The 18,159-nt window shown below is 53.0% G+C and overlaps 1 protein-coding gene across 1 annotated transcript in view; it reads right to left on the bottom strand.

The window, feature by feature from the left end:
- NFATC2 (nuclear factor of activated T-cells, cytoplasmic, calcineurin-dependent 2) overlaps positions 1–18,159 on the bottom strand; it is a 147,935-nt gene that overhangs the window by 45,798 nt on the left and 83,978 nt on the right. The window contains exons 7-9 of the mRNA XM_006758787.2: positions 7,237–7,292; positions 6,715–6,841; positions 3,727–4,413 (exon numbers count right to left, since the gene is read on the bottom strand). Of these exons, the coding sequence (XP_006758850.1) occupies positions 3,727–4,413; positions 6,715–6,841; positions 7,237–7,292 (870 nt within the window). The remainder of the gene's footprint in view (positions 1–3,726; positions 4,414–6,714; positions 6,842–7,236; positions 7,293–18,159) is intronic.

The raw sequence follows: 18,159 nt of genomic DNA, 5'->3' as shown, positions 1-18,159 counted from the left end.
ATGCAGTCAGGGAGAGGAGAGAGAGATGAAAAGCAGACGGACACAGGGCAGCCAGGTGGACACCCGGCCAGATTCTGGACCGTGAGCAAAGGGCCAGGAAAAGATAACCAAACTCCGGGCTTCCCGGGCTCGCAGCCAGGGGCGTGGTCAACGTCTACGTTACCAGTTTTCATTTGGGCCCCGTCCGCTGATGACCCCCTCCTTTATCCTCTGTGGAACCGTCCCTGGACCCTCGAAACATGAATCCCAGCTCTCACCAAGTTTCCAAGGAGGGTCTATTCTGCCAAAACCCTGAGGCAACGGCCCCTGAGAACTGCCGACAAGCTGGAAGCGCGCTGTGCGGGAGCTGGTGCGGCCGGGTACGTATTTTGGGGAACGATCCCTTCGGAGCAACCAATGACAAGGACAGAAAGGGACCTGGAAAACCTAGCTGTCTCCCAACCAGACTAGAGAAATGAACCAGGAATTTCAGTTCACCTGTGAGCAATAAACGCAAAACAACAAACTGAGCAGTCTGAGTCCCCTCCCACACAGCCAGCAGTGGGGTCTGAGAATGTTCCGTGGCTGCCAGGCCTGTGAGAGGGATCTGACGGTCCAGCAATTAGGAGGCAAGACTGCACCTACCTCTGCCTGGTGGCTACAGGGCGGTGCAGTCAGGGCTTACCACTGGGTACCACCAGCCACATGGGAACCCTCCCTCCCCCAGTGGAGGGTCCTGTGTGGACAGAGTCTTGGGGACAAGGCTGGTCAAGCAGTGAACATCTAACCAGCAACCACACTGCTGCCCTTTGGAGGGTGTGAAGCCCAGGAACTGAGAAGCCTGCACATGGCATATGGGCTGGGCAATTCTGGGCATTAAACTCTGACATTCCTTCAGGTCCTTTCTCCCGGATGTGGGGGAGGGGCTGCCCCAGGCCTGCGTGGGGCACGTCAGGGCTCCATCCACACGGGGTCCAGCATGCTGGGAGCAGGACTCCTGGAGTCCTATGCTCTCTTCTCTGTGGTCGACCATCTGGAAAGTGCCACGTCCCCGTACTTTAGAGATTTATAACGTCCACTAGCGCAGTAAAGGCTCTGACAAGTCCCGCAGTATGAGTTTTTTTAAAACTTGGTCTGGATGAGTTTTTTTAGCTTTTAAAGTACAGCATAGGGAATACAGTCAGCAATCTATAACAATAAAAGTGTAACATGCAAATTGACCGAATGGCTGAACAACAGAACAACCATCCGGATGACCATGCTATGACATGGATGACCATGCTATGACACGCACTGGAGCCAGACCAGACAAGGTGGGTGCGATGTGATTGGTCGGGAGCCACCATCACCTCGTGATCACCCTGCAGAGGAAGGCCCAGGCCATCAGCTGGCGGGGTGATCGATCGGGGGGCTCTGGAGAACCAGGGGTGTGTGGCAGGGTATGTGGGTAGCATCAGGCCAAGGTGGGGGGCGGGGCCGGGGCTGCAGCCGGGGATGCAAAGGCCTACCCTTGTGTGAATTTCCATGTGCCGGGCCTCTGGTACTGTAATAATTGTGTATGGTGCCTGGTGGGTACTTGAAATATTGGGGAGATCACTATGTAAAGTGCATGACTGTCTGGCCACTATGCTGTACACCTGAACCTCACACAAAACAATATCCAATGTCAACTGTCATTAATTATAAAATTCAAATTAAAAATAAAAAAGCCGTGGGACCCTCGCGTCAGAGGATGCCTCCTCCAACCCCACGGAGCCAGGCTGTGCAGAATGTGCTCAGGCAAAGGCTCCATCAGGGGAAGCGATTTCACCACACTCAGCTCTCCGAGACGTACTTGGGCCGAACGTGCCGCCGTCCTGCCGGAGCCCCCTCTCACCATGACTTTGAACCTGCCTGTGTCCATAAAGACACCTAGGGGGCCTGAGGAGGCGTCCCTTCTCAGCCTCTTTCTCTACAGCATAGGCTTCTGGGAAAACGGGAAGCTCTGCTGTGGCCTGAGGCTCTGACGGACACGCAAAGGTGACTCCTCACCACCTCAGGCCCCGTGGATATCGGTGGGTCACGGAGAGCCAGGGACAGACAGACTCACTCCTGCTCTTGCCTGAGCCGCTCACTTTTTGTCTGTAATGTGGGGTGACAGACAGGGTGGGAGGGGCCGGCACATGTCCCCGTTCGGACACTGAGCCAACGCCGGACACAGAGTCAGCTGGGGAAAGTTACCCGCCCTGTTCAGGCACTCATTTATTTATAAAGCGCTTCAGCCCTGATACATCCCCCCCACCCCCGCCGACCTGCACGTGGGGAGAGGTCTGGTTACAGCCGCATTTCCCTTATCCGCTCGCCATGGGCGTTTGTATCATTTGCACTTTCTACGAGGATCGCCTTTGAAATTAGATGAACCAGTTTATCTTAGCCATCTTGGGTGTGCACTGTTCGAGAATGCGTCACACGTGGATCTGCCCTTCAAAACCGAGCCCAGTGACCCTAACTCAACCTGTGCTTGATTATTCCGGATTAGACGGATCAATGATTAATGCAGCAAAACCTGGAGGTCAACACGTGGTGCAGACTGACCCTACACCTTCTAAGGGGCCCTAGAGCTCTTTGCTTGAAGCATCTGGGGGGAGTTTCTGATGGATAGCTTTACTAGAGAGAAGACATGGAAACCACCCCAGATAACCCAGATCACCAAAACTTTGCATAAAGTAAAAGTCAGTCTCTCGTAAGCACCCACAAATTCCTGCACTCACGTGTCTGATATTTTGTGCCTGGTCTCTACGATAACTCCCGCGGCCACTTAGAGCTTCCTGCCTTACTTCCTACTCCTCGGCTTGGTTTCTGAGAGTCAATTTTCCTAAATAATTGAGGTCTCAGGGTGTATCAGATGCTACTATCTCTAAAGTGTGAGGCTGGAGCTGTGGGTGGCAGCCAGTGACACTGGTTTTCCTTCTCCCATTAAGAAACCCAAACCACCCATTTTCCCGTTTCTAGGGTCCCCAGGGGAAGGCTGCTCTGCCTGCCCCGCCCTCTCCGTCCTTCAGGGGCACCTGGCTGGTCCCCGGTGAGTGTCACAGACCGTGTCACGTACACAGCCACTCCAACTCGATCCTCTCCAGCTGGGCACCTACAGGCTCATACAAAGCTGCCTCTGCACTTGTCCTTGGCCCAACCACAACGGAAGCGCACTGCTCCCCTCCCATCAATGCGCTTCTCTGTTCCACCAGCACGGGGCACAGATGCCCGCGGCCTGCCCGCAAGCCCCCATTCATGCTCCCTCCTCACAGGGCCACTTGTCAGTGAACTCCTTTCTTTTCTCTGCTCCCCCAAATACACAAAAGCGGGTTACAAAGTGGGGTTTCTTCCTCTACAGGAATAAGAGGTTAGCTTTCCTTCCTTTCTGTTTTCCTACCCTTGGTCTAAATTTGGCAAATGGAAAGTGAGTGGAAGCAGTTAAACTGACCCAGTTCATGGCCCCGGGATGCTCCTGCAGCCAGAACATTTGCTCTTTCTCGTAGGATGGTTGGGGGGGTGGATCTAAGACCCCTAACACCCCCCCCAAAAAAAGTCCTGCTGGGAAATGATTCATGCAGAGGCTTAGGTGAGGCATAAGGGCCATCTTATCCAATCCCTTAAGTTTCAAAAGGGACACCAGGCCCAAGGGGTGAAGGAAGATACTCAGGCCATAGGTGAACTGGGGGACGCTCGGGGCACCGTCCTCAGGGGCAATAAGGAAAACGAGCATCTTACCGTCATCCAAGTAGGTCTGATCCAGGTTCTGTTCCTGTTTAATTGTCACTCCTGCAGGTAATACTTCCTTTTGGTCACTGACCGGGGGTCCGTTTTTGGCGGCTCTTTGGCTTGTGGCATTCTGCTGCTGAATGACCGTGGGGTAGGACCCCGGGCTCAGCCTCTGACCTTGACTGACGGGGGGTGGGCCAGGCCTGGCCGTGCCGGGTGCGAAATTCTCGCAGTACATGATGTGCTGGAACTCCTGCTGGCTCCCGCAGCGCAGCTGCTGGTTGGTAGGTGAGTAGTGGATCACCGGCGAGGCCTGCTGGTTGGCGGGAGAGGAGTGCAGCAGGGCCGGGCTTTGGCCCTGGGAGCCAGCATGCACCAGCACGGAGCGGTGGGCCTCGAGGGACAGGGGTGTGGCCATGAGGGCTGGCTGCTGGTAGCCCAGCAGGCTGGGGCTCAGGCTCTTGCTCCGTTGGTACAGGACAGCCGCTGGGTTCTGCTGCTGGTAGCGGGCATCGGGGGACGAGAGCCCCGAGCGGAATTGCTGGCAGGGAGCCATGGTGGCCACGAGGCAGGAGGGGGACTCGGCCACCCTGGGGTGCTGTGGGTAGTAAGGCTGGCTCCCCAGGCCCCCGTGCGCGGGGCTGCAGATCAAGGTGGGGTCATATTCATCCGTGGGCTCTGTCTTGATGGCTGGGACTGTGAGAAAAGCACACGGGGTGCACCATTCTTAGTAAGCCGCAGGTGTGCACAGAGGATCAGTGGACAGAGGTTGGGCACATGGCCTTGGGAGTCCGAATGGCTGGGTGAAATAGTTGGGCTCTGACATTTGTTAGCCTCAGGCAAGAGGCTCCCTGTACAACCGTCTTAGGTCAGAAAACTAACCCCGGGCGATGATTTGGAACCACAGGTCTTCCCAGTGGTGGAAAGGTGGTCTGTGAATAGCAGGGGCTCGGCCTGGGATGTCTGCAGCCTTTTTCCCCAGGAGCAGAGCTCAAAGGAGAATGCTGGGTTTAAAAGAATGCTGCCCCTCCTCCCTCTGCCTACCAGTTCCCACCCCTTCCCTTCTCGCTGTCCTTCATAATACTCATCACTCATCAGAATACTGACATGTTCTGTAGTCGTGCTTACTTATCTAAACACCTCCACTGGACGGTCAGCTCCTCAAAAGGAGATTTTTTTGGGGTGGGCGGGGGGGCGGGTGGAGAGGAGAGTTGTCTGTTTTGTTCAATGCTGGGTCCCTAGCACCTAAGACACTACCTGGAACTTAACTGACACTCAGATATTTTCTGGACAAGAAATGACCAAATGGTGACTGTCGGCCTCCTTAGCTCAACAGTGTTTTGGGGGAATGAGACCTGCTGGCTTGGGTCTCAGTTTCCCCATCTGTTACTTGGCAGCCATAGGCACTTACCTGGTGGGGTTATTGAGAGGATTAAATGAGCAGTGTGTGCAAGGTACTCAGCACAGGGACTGGTATACAGTAAGTGCTCAATGCCTGCAGTTGTTGCTATCATTATTATTGCTGCTGCTGATAGTGGTGCTGTGGTTACTGTCCCTCTCTCCCCACCTAGAAGCGTCACCAGAATGTGTCCTTCTCCGACATCTAGCCCCAGAGCTGAGGAATCAGCTTTCTTAGCACTGGAGTAAATGAACTGGTGACAGGACAGTAATCAAAGTGGGGCCCCCTCCCCCATGTTGGGGGTTGGAGGAGGCAAGGGGGTTCAGCCCTTAAAGCAAACAGCTCTGACACCAACCACAGAAACCATTCCTCAAGATGCCATTCAAAGGGCACCATCTCAATCCTGGCCCGCCTGGGGACCAAGTTCTCACTGGGACCACGCTCAGACAGGTGCGTGCGCCAATGAGACCCAGGGCGGCCTCACCCACACATGAGAGGTGAGAACTCATAAAACGTAACTGGAAACCTCTACGTGAGCAGGATGGTGGTGATGCAGTCTACAGCCCTCCCAGGGACCATCTCCACCATGCTAGGTCCCAGTAGGACATCGCCACTCACGGCATGTCACGCCAGTCCTGGGCTGGGGCCCCACAAACCCGCGGATGCACCTCGCCATAGCCCCCCGCCCCCATCCAAGGCCACGCCCTCAACACCAGCCCTCGGGTTCATGCTTCCAGCAACCCAGAGTCTCCCTGGGAAACTGTCACAGAACAGAAATTACACCCTGGGTGACAGTCTAGATCAGCGGTCTCCAACCGGAGGTCCACGGACACTGGTGGTCTGTGAGGTCTGAAAGGTTGGCAACCGCTGGTCTAGATGATAGGTTTCACATTCTGGGAAGGTGCCTAGGGGGCCTGTCTCAAGCCTTGGGAAGCTTCGAGCCTGTTTCTGCAGGCCCCTCCTAACTGATGTGTCAATAATATCAATATCACTTCCATCTAAGTCCCCTCTGTTAGGGCATCGGCTCCTCGAGGGCAGGGCTTTTTATCTGTGTGTTCACTGCTGTGTGTCAAGCTCAGAACAGTACCTGCCCTCAGATATTTTCTGGACGAATGAATGAATGAACAATGGCACTTGTCACCCCTCCTGGGACTACTTTGTGGGAATGAGACCTCCTGGACTGGTTATCCACCTGGCCACAGGGTTACCACCCACAGTGGGATCAACGAGAGATTCCATAGGTTTTAGGGCACAGTCACCTCTACCCCGATCATGATCAAATCTACGGCAGGGACAGGAGTCACCAGCTTTTCAACCTTGTGCTGAGCAAGCCCTCACAGGCCTCTCCCATCCCGCCCTCCCAAAGGGAAATATGTACTAACAACACCAACAGCTCACATCGCTGTTGCCGGTTTGCTGTGCTGAGCACTTCCTGTGCACCTGACTCCTGTAACTCTCTAAGGAAGGCGCTGCTTGCTAGGTGAGGAAACCGGGCTGGTTGCACCACCAGCCCGAGGCCCCCCGGCCGGCAGCAGACACCAGGGTCCTCACCCACACACTCCCGCTGCCGCCCACAGGGGCCTTCGGGAGGCGCCCACCTGGGTGGTAGGTAAAGTGCTGAGGCTGGCTTCGTTTTCTCTTCCCGTTGATGACGTAGAAGTTCACCTTCACCGACGTGCGGACGTGCTTGTTCCGGTACTCGGGGATCTCAACAAAAAGCATGTTCTGGAAGGAAGGGGTTGTCATTAACTTCACGGCGGCAACATCTAAATTCCCCTCCAAGGCCCCAAGCGCGTGGAGCCAGCCCATCTCCCTGGAGTCATGACACGTGCCATACGTTTACAGGTGAAATGCTATTTAAGGGGAATTTGACTTGTCAGCCTCGGCAAAGAAAGAACTGCCACTTACTCTAGCGAAGAATAGTAAGATGTCACCGTGACAAATCAGCGGCCTGGTGCTCACGGAATGCTTAGTTAACTCGTCAATTCAATACCTACTGCATGGCTGTTAGGTCCAAAGCCCTGGGACTTTGGTGCAGGAAAGGAAAAGGGAGGAAAGAGGACCCGAGGGAGGTGGGCAGGACACCGTCAGGGCGTTCGGTCCTCTCGCCCGGTGCTTACAGGCTGGCTCTTGTCTTTATCCACGGTGGCCTCCATCTCCCAGATCTGCTGCCCATCTGGAAAAATCCAAGGATGACAGACTCTGAAGGAACTATTAGAAACCAAAGGCAAAAACTCACCCAAGCCTCTTTATCTTGGTTTTTGTATGATATCACTTCAGTACGGCATACATGTGTGTTTGTGGAGCGGATGTATAGATGTACACATATGTATTTTTCTTGTCATATATATATTTTTCTTTTTGCAAAGGAAACCCATGGTGACAACAGAAAACTGGGCAACAGCCTAGCCGGTTTGGCTCAGTGGATAGAGCATCAGCCTGCAGATTGAAGGGTCCCAGGTTCGATTCCAATCAAGGGCACATGCCCCGGTTGCAGGCTTGATCCCCGGTAGGGGACGTGCAGGAGGTGGCCGATCAATAATTCTCAAGACAGATGATTCTCTCTCACCATTGATGTTTCTATCTCTCTCTTCCTTCCTCTCTCTGAAATCAATAAAAACATATATTTTAAAAATATATTATATATATTTTTAAAATATATCATATTATATATAAAAATATATATTTCTAAAAAAGAAAGAAAACTGGGTGGCAATAAAAAATAAGGGGGGAAGACTACCTATCCCCTCACCATTATCTATTTCTCCACATCTGAATGCATATATATCTTTTATTCTTTCAAAATAAAAGTAGCATTGTTACACATTATACTTTACTCTATGCTTTGTTCCACCAAAGACTAAGTCCAAGATGCCCACTGCAGACCACTGGCTGTCCCAGACATCCTTTCCTGGTTGTCTGAGAACACAGGTGGCTCACACCGTCTGTCCTAAGATGTCCTGGCTTATGAGTCACCGGAGAGAATGGAAACACAGGATCCCACCCTCCACGGTTCAGTCAACAGTCAGCCCGGATCCCACACGGCTCACTGCAGCAGCTGATGAGCGGTTTTGCTCAGTAGTAAACTCCTTCCCTAACGCACAGCACTAGCTCCCCACTTTGGGGCCAAGAAGCCAGGCCAAACAAAACTCTGCATTTGCAAATAATAGATTTCTGTTACTGACCACCTACATTGGCCGTTGGGCAGCTTTGGCTCCAACAGATCATTTCCACCAGTGTTTCCAGGGTGTTTTGTGGAACACTGGCTCTGAAGATTATTAAATGGGTTTACGAGAATGGGAAACAAATTCTACAAACTAATAAGCATTTGGAAAATGCCGAGTCTACGGACCCGAGAGAAATGGGAGGGAGCCCTTCTCCCTAAATGTCACCCTTCCCTCCTTGTCTGGTGGGCGTGTGTAAATAAACTCCACCCACCAACAGTCATAGATTCTAGTGCACGGCTGCTTGAGGGTTCCCTTAGAAACGACCAGCCCAGCACCATCGGATGGGGAAAGGGAGGCCTGAGAAGGAAGAGGGCCGTCCCAAGGCATGCAGTGGACAGCTGTCACCGTCCTAAGGAGCTACTGGCACATCCAGTAATGAAGGAGATGCTTTCAGGAATAGAAGCTCCAGGCTCTTGAGCAGAAAGAGGATGAGCTGCTTCCTGGGGAGCTGGAGGGAGGGCCCACATAGGCAGGATCTTTCCCGGGTCACGGCCATCACGAAGGTGCATGCACGTCTCCTCAAGCCCTTCCCTGTGCCTCCAGATACCATCCAGCTCCCCCAGTGGCGGTGAGGGTCCCACCCAACCTGGCGCCTGCCTCTGTCCCAGCGTCTTTGGGCGCCATTCTCCCCCCTCCCCCCAAAATAACAGCTGTTGCCTACCAGCGCTTGCCACATGTGACATCACTCAAAGCACCTCGCAGGTACAGACTTGGTGAATCCACATGACAACCCTAGGCCACGGGTCCGCTCATCACCACCATCTGACAGGTGAGGATACTCAGGCACAGAGAGGTCAAGGCACTGGCCCCAGAACACACAGCTAGTGGGTGGAGAAGCCCCACTGGAGCCCAGGCAGCCTGGCTTTAGAGCCAGCACTCCTTATCCCACCACTCTTATGTGGCTTCAGATTCCTCTGCCAAGTTAATAAAGGTGGGCAGGCATCTCAGTGGCTCATCCTTGAAGACCCAGCTGTGGTCTCCAGTTAGACCACGTTTGTCCCCTCAGGGCTCAAGAGCACCCTGGGTACCCCACCACCACTCTCACTGTCTCCCCATTGTCTGGAACATTCTCAGAGGTTGTCTACCTCATTGGGTGCCCCAGCGCTCAGCTATTTGCCGACACGACGACAATGAAAATCACCGAAGTCGGATAGAGTCACCATGTAAGCGGTGGCCAGGGTAGGAGAGCACCTTCCAAGAAAGCAGAGGCCCACTGGGTGCCAAGGGCCAGGTGCCCATCGGCAGATGGATGGTTAAACAGGATGTGGTCCACCGTACAATGGAATATTATTCAGCCTTAAAAGGGAAGGAAATTCTGACACGGCCTACAACACCGATGGACCTTGAAACATTATGCTCAGTGAAATAAGCCAGACGCGAAAGGCCAGATATGCACGGTGCCACTTACATGAGGTGCGCAGGACGGACCAATACACAGACACAGAAAGAATACAGATACCTGGGACCCTGCGGGGGCAGGGGGAGAGTTCCTGTTCAATGGGTGCAGAGCTTCTGTTTCACACAATGAAAATGTTCTGAACACAGACAGTGGGGATGATTACACAACGTTGTGAATGTACTTAATACCCCTGAACTATACACTTATCAATGCTTAAAATGATCAATAGTGTATTATGTGTATTTTACCACAATTTTTTTAAAAACATTTTTATTGATTTCAGAGAGGAAGGGAGAGGGAGAGAGAGAAACATCAATGATGAGAGAGAATCATTGATCAGCTGCTTCGAGCCCACAACCTGGGTATGTGTCCTGACCAGAAATCGAACTGTGACCTCGTGGTTCATAGGTTGAGGCTCAAGCACTGAGCCATACTGGTCGGGCTACCACAATTTTTAAAAAACCAACTGGCCTCACCCCGAGGCCTGGCTTGTTTTGCAGCCTGTAAAGTGGCTTAGAGGTTTTTTTAATTAGTTGCTGCCGTTTCAAAATGAGACTTCACTGAAAAATGCAGATTTTGTTCTTGGACAAAAAAAAAAATTCTGACAATCTGGTCATTCTGGGCACGCACAGGGAACTTACCATGGCATCCTCTTCTGACAGTGTGTGATGCCCACTTTACCGTGACACCCCGCCCTGACCTCCACAGCCGTGTGCCTGCCTCAGTGGGCCTTTAAGGTGCCACCGCCCGCAGCCTTGCTTAGAAGACTGCCCAGGCTTCTGCATGTTCCCTTACTTAGGATGTGTCTGATGTTATTCTCATGATTGCAGGACATCAGACCCCCTCTGTCTCGGACATAGTCCCATCCTACTGCACAGTCCCCCAAACCAAGGACCCCAGCCTGGCCTGCAGAGAGGCACGCCTACATAGCCACCCACTCAGAACCCCCCCCCTTCCACCGCCCCTCGCGGGTCTCCAGCCAGGACACACAGGGCCTGCCAGGCAGTTCTTCCTCAGGATGTCCTCTGCAGTGGGCATCCCCGCAGCCCCGCTCCCAGAGCTCCTGGCATCAGGTCAGAAGACAACAGTGGGGTTGGAGGAAATGCCTGCTTAGGTCCATGTCCTCACGGGCCTTCAGCGCCCGCCTGCTGTAGCGCTTGTCCTCCCTGCACCTCCCTGCACCTCCCTGCGCCTCCCTGCGCCTCCCTGCGCCTCCCTGCGCCTCCCTGGGCATGTTCTGTGCCAGAACAGACTTCCCCCCTGTTTGTCACCAACTCTGGAGCAGACTGACCTGCTTCAAATCCCTTGTTTTGCCCCCAGTTAACCGTGTAAGTTTGGCTAAGACACTTCATCTCTCTTTGCCTCTAATCCAAAACATGGAGGCAATCATAGTACCTATACCTCCTAGGAGTCATCCCAAGATAACAGACACCCAGCAGAAAATAAATGTTGAGTCGACAAGGCAAACATTATTATTGTGACCAGTGGCAACAGATTATTGAAATACTGTCTTTTTCGTCTTTTTTGCAGTCTGGGTCCAAGTCCTGTTCTTTCCATTTAGCTGTGTGGGCTTTGAGGGGTAGCTAACCTCTCTGTGCTTCTGTTTCCTCAGAGACAATAATAAAGTTAATTTACTGACTTCCAAGAGTTTGGCAAGAATTCAAGTAGAATTTATATGTAAAATGCTGAGCAAAGTGCCCAGCCCATAGCGAGTGCTGGTCTCGTCTCACTGTTGTTTTACAATGTGGTGTTTCACGTGGGTCCGCCTCTAGGGAGAAAGAACTGGCTGGCCATGTGACCCAGTGCTCTGGTGGGTCTCACAGGTTCTTGTTCATTTCATGGCATGACATCTCTCACTGCAAATGAATAAAACGGCCATAGAAAGTATTCACTGAGAAGGGAAGGCCGAAGTAATTATGGGCCAACCATACTGGGTATGAAATAGCAGGTATATGAGGTAAAGGAATACCGGGCAGCACTTAGAATACAGAAGATCGTGTTTTCTGACCTGGAAACGTGTTGCTGTTATATTAAAAGGCAGCATGTGTAAGTGTTGCAGAGCAATGTGTGCAGCGCTATGCAACTCTGTGAGTCTGCAATATGTCTGCTTCAACTCAGGGAACCTGTGTCTAAGCTACACGTATGGTTACACCTCTGCGGCTGGGACTGGATGGATGAGGTGAGACCCTCACGTCTTCCTTCACAGGATTCAAGCAACATGGCAGAGCTATGAGCGGTTTCCATTTGTGTGCATTTTCCCGGTGTCTTTTTAAATAGTTTTTCTCTTATGAAAACAACTAGAGGCTCAGTGCACAAAAATTTGTGCACTCAGGGTTCCCTTAGCCCTGCCTATGTCCTCTTGCAGTCTGGGACCCTCGGGGGATGTCCATCTGCTGGCTTAAGCTCCCCCTGTGGGAGCGCACTGACCACCAGGGGTCTGGCAGAACCCTGGTGGTCAGTGTGTGTCATAGTGACCAGTCATTCCCAGTCATTCTGCTGTTATGGTCAATTTGCATATTACCCTTTTATTATATAGGATATGTTGCAACTGCCAGTTGACTTGCCTCTTTCCCAGCACCTCTCTGGAGCCACGATCTTAGACGGAGGCCGGGTCCGAGCCACCAGCACTCATTAAGCTCCTACTGCACAGCAGGCCCTATGTGGGCTTCTGGGGCCACAATACCAGCCACACATGCCTGTCTGAGTTCAAGGTCCCTGGACAAAAAGGCAGGCCCCATGTCCACCAGAATGCAAAAGAGACATGGCTCAAAGTTCCTCACCTTGACTGAGAAGGGGACCCTGTCCCCCTCCTCAGCCTCCCTCCCCGACTCAGCTCCAGCCACACTAGCCTTCTCTGCCCCTCCACCAACCACGTTCACTCTTCTCCAGCCCTCACCAGGGCCAGTTCCTTCCCATCCTTTAGGTTCAGCTCAGGGAGGACCCCCTGACGTGTCCCCCATTCTGTCATTTTCTGTGCCACTCACTCCCTGGCATCATTTTACCTGACTGCTGGGTTTCTATCTCTCTCTCTCTAAGCTCTCTGAGAGCAGGACCATGCACCTGTCTCCCTCTTTACTTTACCCCCAGCACTATGTGGCTGGCACATAATAGGTGCTCAATAAACACTGTCAGAATAAACAAACTGATCTCAGGATTCCCCCACAAAGAGAAATCACCGAGCCCTGACTGAAGGATCCATTTGGGAACTGACTTAGAGGAAAGAGACTGCAATGTGGATGCCAACAAGGAATCACATGCAACCAACGCAACTCAGCCCGAGTTTTCTGTATGAACCTGCCTCCCGCCCCATACCCGGGTCTGAGCCTCCGCGGAAACCGGCCCAGAACAGAGAGGCCTGAGGAGATCAAGTATGCATCTACTGCTCTGGGCGGAGATGAAATAAACGGCTTCGGTCTCTCGAGCAGATGTTCGGGCAAACTTCCCCCGGCCTAAATGAAGAGGGACTGGCAGCCAGCGTGAAAACGAAGACGTCCTTCCAAGTCTTACTCAGAGGGGAAGGGGAAAGAGCCAACTTCTTTGGGCAGAGTCTGGGCCTAGAGAAGACTTAGCAAGTCTGCAAGGAAAAGAGTGGGGTGGGTGGCACGCCTGGCTCAATTAGCATCATAGCCTTCGATGCCACTCGGCTGCAGTGCAGATGAACAGGCCTCGCGTGTGGGCCCAGGGCCCCTACATGTCAGCCGGTTTCGTGACTTCTCTTTGCAGACAGCTCTGGAGCCCCAGGTCGGAGCGGAGGGTCAGGAAGCAGCAGGTTGGCGTGGGGTCTGGAGGCTCAGCGATTGGCCCGATGAGCCGGGGGCCCACGCGGGTGCCCACAGGATGAACAAGGCGCCCTTCAGGAGGAGGAAAGCAGATCGGTTCTCACTTGGGCCGCAAGCATGCCATTGGGCTCCAGGCAAAAGGGAGGAGATCAACACGTCAGCTTGGGTTAGGAGACTGTGCGTGATGAGTCCCAGTCCTGGCTTTTAAAAATAGGCTAAGTGACGGCGGTGGGAGACATTTTGGTCTGCGTTACATTGCTCACGAGCAGAAAAGCGTGTGCTCCCTGGACACACGGGCTTAATGAGCCGAGCAGGTGGGGGATTGGGACAACTGCAGGGGCTGCTCACTCACCTCCCAGCGTCCACTTGTCTTCCCCTGACCGCCCCCCACACACACACACACAAGTCCATTCCTTATCTAGATTACAAGAACAATCTTACAAGTATAAATTAGATCACGTCACTTCCCTGCTTATTGCTTTTGGAATAAAATCCAAGCTCCTTGCCATGCCCCTAGGCCCCGGCATGATCCGATCCTCCAGCGATCTCACACCCACCAGCCACCTTGGCCTGCTTTCGGTTCCTCAAATGCTCCAAGCTCACCCCGTCCCTGGGGCTTAGGCACTGGGTGGTTCCTGCTGCCTGTGACATTCTTCCTACAGTCCGCCAACTCCCTCTTCCCCGCCTTGAAGTCTCTGTTCAACGCCACCTCCTCAGGGAAGCCCCCTGACCACTCTCTACAGAGTTGTCACATTTAACAAATAAAAATACAAGACATCCAGTACTGAATTTCAGAATACAACGCATACTTTTCAACTGCAAGTATATGCCAAGCTCTGTGCCATTGCACAGGACATACTCATACTAGAGGAACTCAATGTTCGTCTGAGATTTGAATGTAACTGCATGTCCTGTTTTCCCCTATCACGGGCCTGCTGTTGTGCCTACGACCTGGTTTCACTGTCTTCACAGCACCTTCCCCACCTCCAAGTGACCTATTATAAACCAGTTTGAGACTACCTCCCGAGGACAGGGGACTCATCCATCACACATCCCCAGGCCTGGCACAGCACCTGCACACAGTAGGCATCCAGTAGCCATCTGGGGAATGACGATGGAAGCCCTGGCCCTGAGCGAGCAGAGCACGGCTAACAGGGCCTCATCGCTCGGTCATGTTACATAGAGGCCGGATGTCAGCTCCTCTTTCATGCCGCTCCTCTGGGTGATGAGCTGTCATCTAGAGATGACCTACACCCGCTTCACACAGCCAGTCCCTCTGGGAGCCCAGCCCTCCACTGACCAGCTCTGTCAGCTCCAGGAAGTGGGTCAACCTCACTCCGTGAGCCCGTTTCCCCTGTCTCTAAAGTAGGGGCAGGAGCAGGATGTCGGTCAAGCTCCCTCCAGCTCTGGCGAGGACGGCCGGAGCCCCACAGCTCGGGTGACGGTGAGAAGGAACTCACCTGTGCCCGGAAGAACTCTTCTCCTAGACAGGAAACAAGCAGGACCCCACCTTCCTGATACTGTGTCAAGTGAACTGGGCTCCCAGGGGATGCGTGGAGAGTCCGCTGACATTTTTTGAGCACCTACTATGTGCTCGACACCTTCAGGTCCCTGATCTCCTTTTATCCCTAGAATACTACCAACCCCATTTTAGAGATGGGGAACGTGAGTCCCAAAGCGCATAACAGGAGGCTGATCCAGGCTTCAAGCCACGCCTGCCACTGAGCCCAAATCCAGCTTGCTTACACCTTAAATATACAGTCTCAGAAATAAAGAACCAGTAATAGAAAAGGGTGTGAAACGATTCATGGATATTATGATTTGTGGGGGTTGGGGATTCCAACCTGCTAACTGCAAATGACACAATGGCCAGTGTAAAGGCTGGGACCCAGGGGGGCTCATTTCTCCGTGTCCTCTTTCAAAGGCATCCAAACAGAATGAACTGCAGGATTCTCTCACTCAGAAGTCTGTTCTCACATGCAGTGGACTGGAGTTTGGGCAGATTTTCAGCTCTCTGAAAATGAGACCGTTTTCTCTGTCCCCCGTGGGGCTTCAGCAGTGATCTGGCCTCTGCCTGTGGAGGAGAGCTGTGCGGCCCAGCCAGCTGTAAGTGGTGGGCTCCAGCGGGGGGAGACCGGGGAGCGATGACGCTGTAGATGTGAGTCACCCAGGGCAAAGGTCTGCGAGCCTTAGTCATGCCCCGGCCCAGCCTGGGTCAGACCCTTCCCAGAGGGAAACCCAATCCTGAGTCTATTGTTTCAGAAAACGCCGTGCAGGGCGAGCCCACAGAGCCCCGCAGGTGGAAGGAGGGGGTGCCTTCTCTAAGGTGGTTCCAATTTTTCCAGGACACTAATTCATGGAAAAATCCTTAATCTAGCAAAAAAAAAGAAATTTATTTTAAGCAAACGCATTTCTATTTATTAAACGAAGCTCAAAATACAACCTTTGGGAACCTCCAAGTAATAAAATGACTCATCTTAGGATGCGATGACTCAGTGGGAACGAGGGATTCCACCACCCACGCCTCCTCTCTAAAAAATCAACTTGCCCTCTCAACAGGTGATGGGAGCCTCCGCCATCCGCCTGTTCCAAGAACGGCGTCCAGCAAAACAAAACACAAGTTCTCTTCAAACAATTTAAGTTTCAAAGCTGAGTAAGCCGAAGCAGGCACGTTTCCAACCTACACCCCCGCAGGAGAGAGAGCCAGGGAGCTACTTGGCGGGGGCAGGGGGCCCGAATTAAGGAAGATTTACCAGCTGAAAAATTCCAAAACTCTGTGTCATGTGGAGGAAGCTTCCAAAACATTGGATCCCACCCAGGCGCGGGGAGTCACCCAAAGCCATGGCAACCCCGTTTCCGCTGCCACATCACTTTTATTTTTGTGTCCCTAGATTTTTTCCTGTTTTGCAATGTTTTGCTGGGACCCCCGACTCCGCCTGGGGCCTGGGTGGCTGGGGGCCAGGGTGACCTGCTGAAGTCAGGGACAGCCTGGACTCCTGGTGTGAACTTCGCCCAAAAAGGTCACACGTTTTTTAAATTTCGGAGAATATAGAAAGGCTTTTCAGCCAGCGGTGGGAATGGTAAATGGGAAATACCCTGGTGGTTCTGTCTGGTTTCTCTTGTCCTCTGCGATATGATTAGAGAGATTGCTCAGGGGGTTGGTGATAAATGTTGCTTGAGATTCCAGCTCTGTCTCCAGCTGTGAGCTGAACTGGGGCCCTGTGACCTGACCTCTACGAGCCTCAGTTACATCATCTGTGAAATGGGGATAATGCCACCCACCTCTCAGGGCTGGTGTGACAGTGAAAAGAAGTGACATATTCACTCAGCAATATGTGTGAGCACCGACTGTGTGCCAGGGATTATTCTAGATGCTGCAGACACAGTAGCAAACACCAAGTCCCTGCCCTCAAGGAACTAAGAGTCTAGCGAGGGAGACCGAACAGACAAGGTCGTTTCAGTAGTGCTAAGTGCCACCGAGAAAACAGAGCAGGACAATGGGACAGGAGCTGACAGGTGGGAGGGGGGGTGACCGGCTTCAGAGCAGATGGGCTAGGAGGGGCGGAGGCTTGAAGGGAGAGGAGGGCGAGCTTCATAAAGAAATGAGGGCAGGACATTCTAAGAAGAGCGAGCGAAAGCAAAGGTTCTGAGGCAGAAACGAGCTTGGGCTGTGTGGGGACAGAATGAAGCCAGCGCCGCGGCAGCCAAGTAAGCAAGGAGGAGGTCGAAAAAGCTGAAATCGGAGGTGATGGGTGAGGGCCAGGCTCTGAGAAGCCCTGAAAATAATTACAATTAGTAATAAAATATTAATCATAATACTAATCGTGCTGCTATAAATAAGGGGCCTTTTTCCAAAACACCGAGCTCTTCCAACTTAAGGAGCCCCATGCTGCCCCTCTCCTTCTGTCTTTCCACCGCTCTCCAATTTGTCATCGTGCTGGAGTGGAAACCACCAATTCCATTTCAGCCACGGCTATAAAAAGAACGCTGGAGCCGGTGGTGCTGATGACCCAACGTGGGGGCTAAGATTAGTCCAGGAGGCTGTCACCTTTCCTTAATGTGAGAACCAGCTGGGGTTCCCCTTCCTTGGAAAAGTTCGGCTGTTCCACTCCACCCCGCCCCGCAGCGCCTTCGCCGGCCAAGCTGTCCATGGAGATGGGAGCAGGGATGCGTTTTGGAAAAAAGAAGTTGAGCAACAGGGATTCCCCCTGCAGAAGGCAGCCCCGGGCTGGGAGGCGAGTTCTTGGGGTCAAAAGAGCAGAATCAGGTCCCTGCAGACACAAGGCGAGCCCCGTGTCTGTCACAGCCACCAGGAGCCAGACATCCCACCAGGGCAGCCCACCACTCCTGGGGGGAGGGCTGAGGGGGTGTCTCAGACACTCCCGGGGTCTGCTGGCACCAGTCCAGGAACCACATGCATCCAGGATTCTTTAGTTAGACTTTCACGAACTGCATCCTCTCAACCCCAGAGACCCACTGCAGAAGTCACTACTTGATTTCACCACCAAATGGCCCAAGTCAGCGGCTCAGAGCAGCTAGAAGAAGGTCTTCAGCCAAATTGACCTGGTTCTAAGCTGTTTCAGAGCAGAACAGCTAACAGTTAAGGTACAGACTCTGGAGCCAGGCTGGCTAGGGCCA

This window comes from Myotis davidii, unplaced genomic scaffold (genome assembly GCF_000327345.1).
Source record: "Myotis davidii unplaced genomic scaffold, ASM32734v1 scaffold935, whole genome shotgun sequence".
In the NCBI taxonomy this organism is placed as follows: Eukaryota; Metazoa; Chordata; class Mammalia; order Chiroptera; family Vespertilionidae; genus Myotis; species Myotis davidii.
Note: the sequence above shows the minus strand (reverse complement) of the source record. Positions and strands in the feature narration are given on the sequence as shown.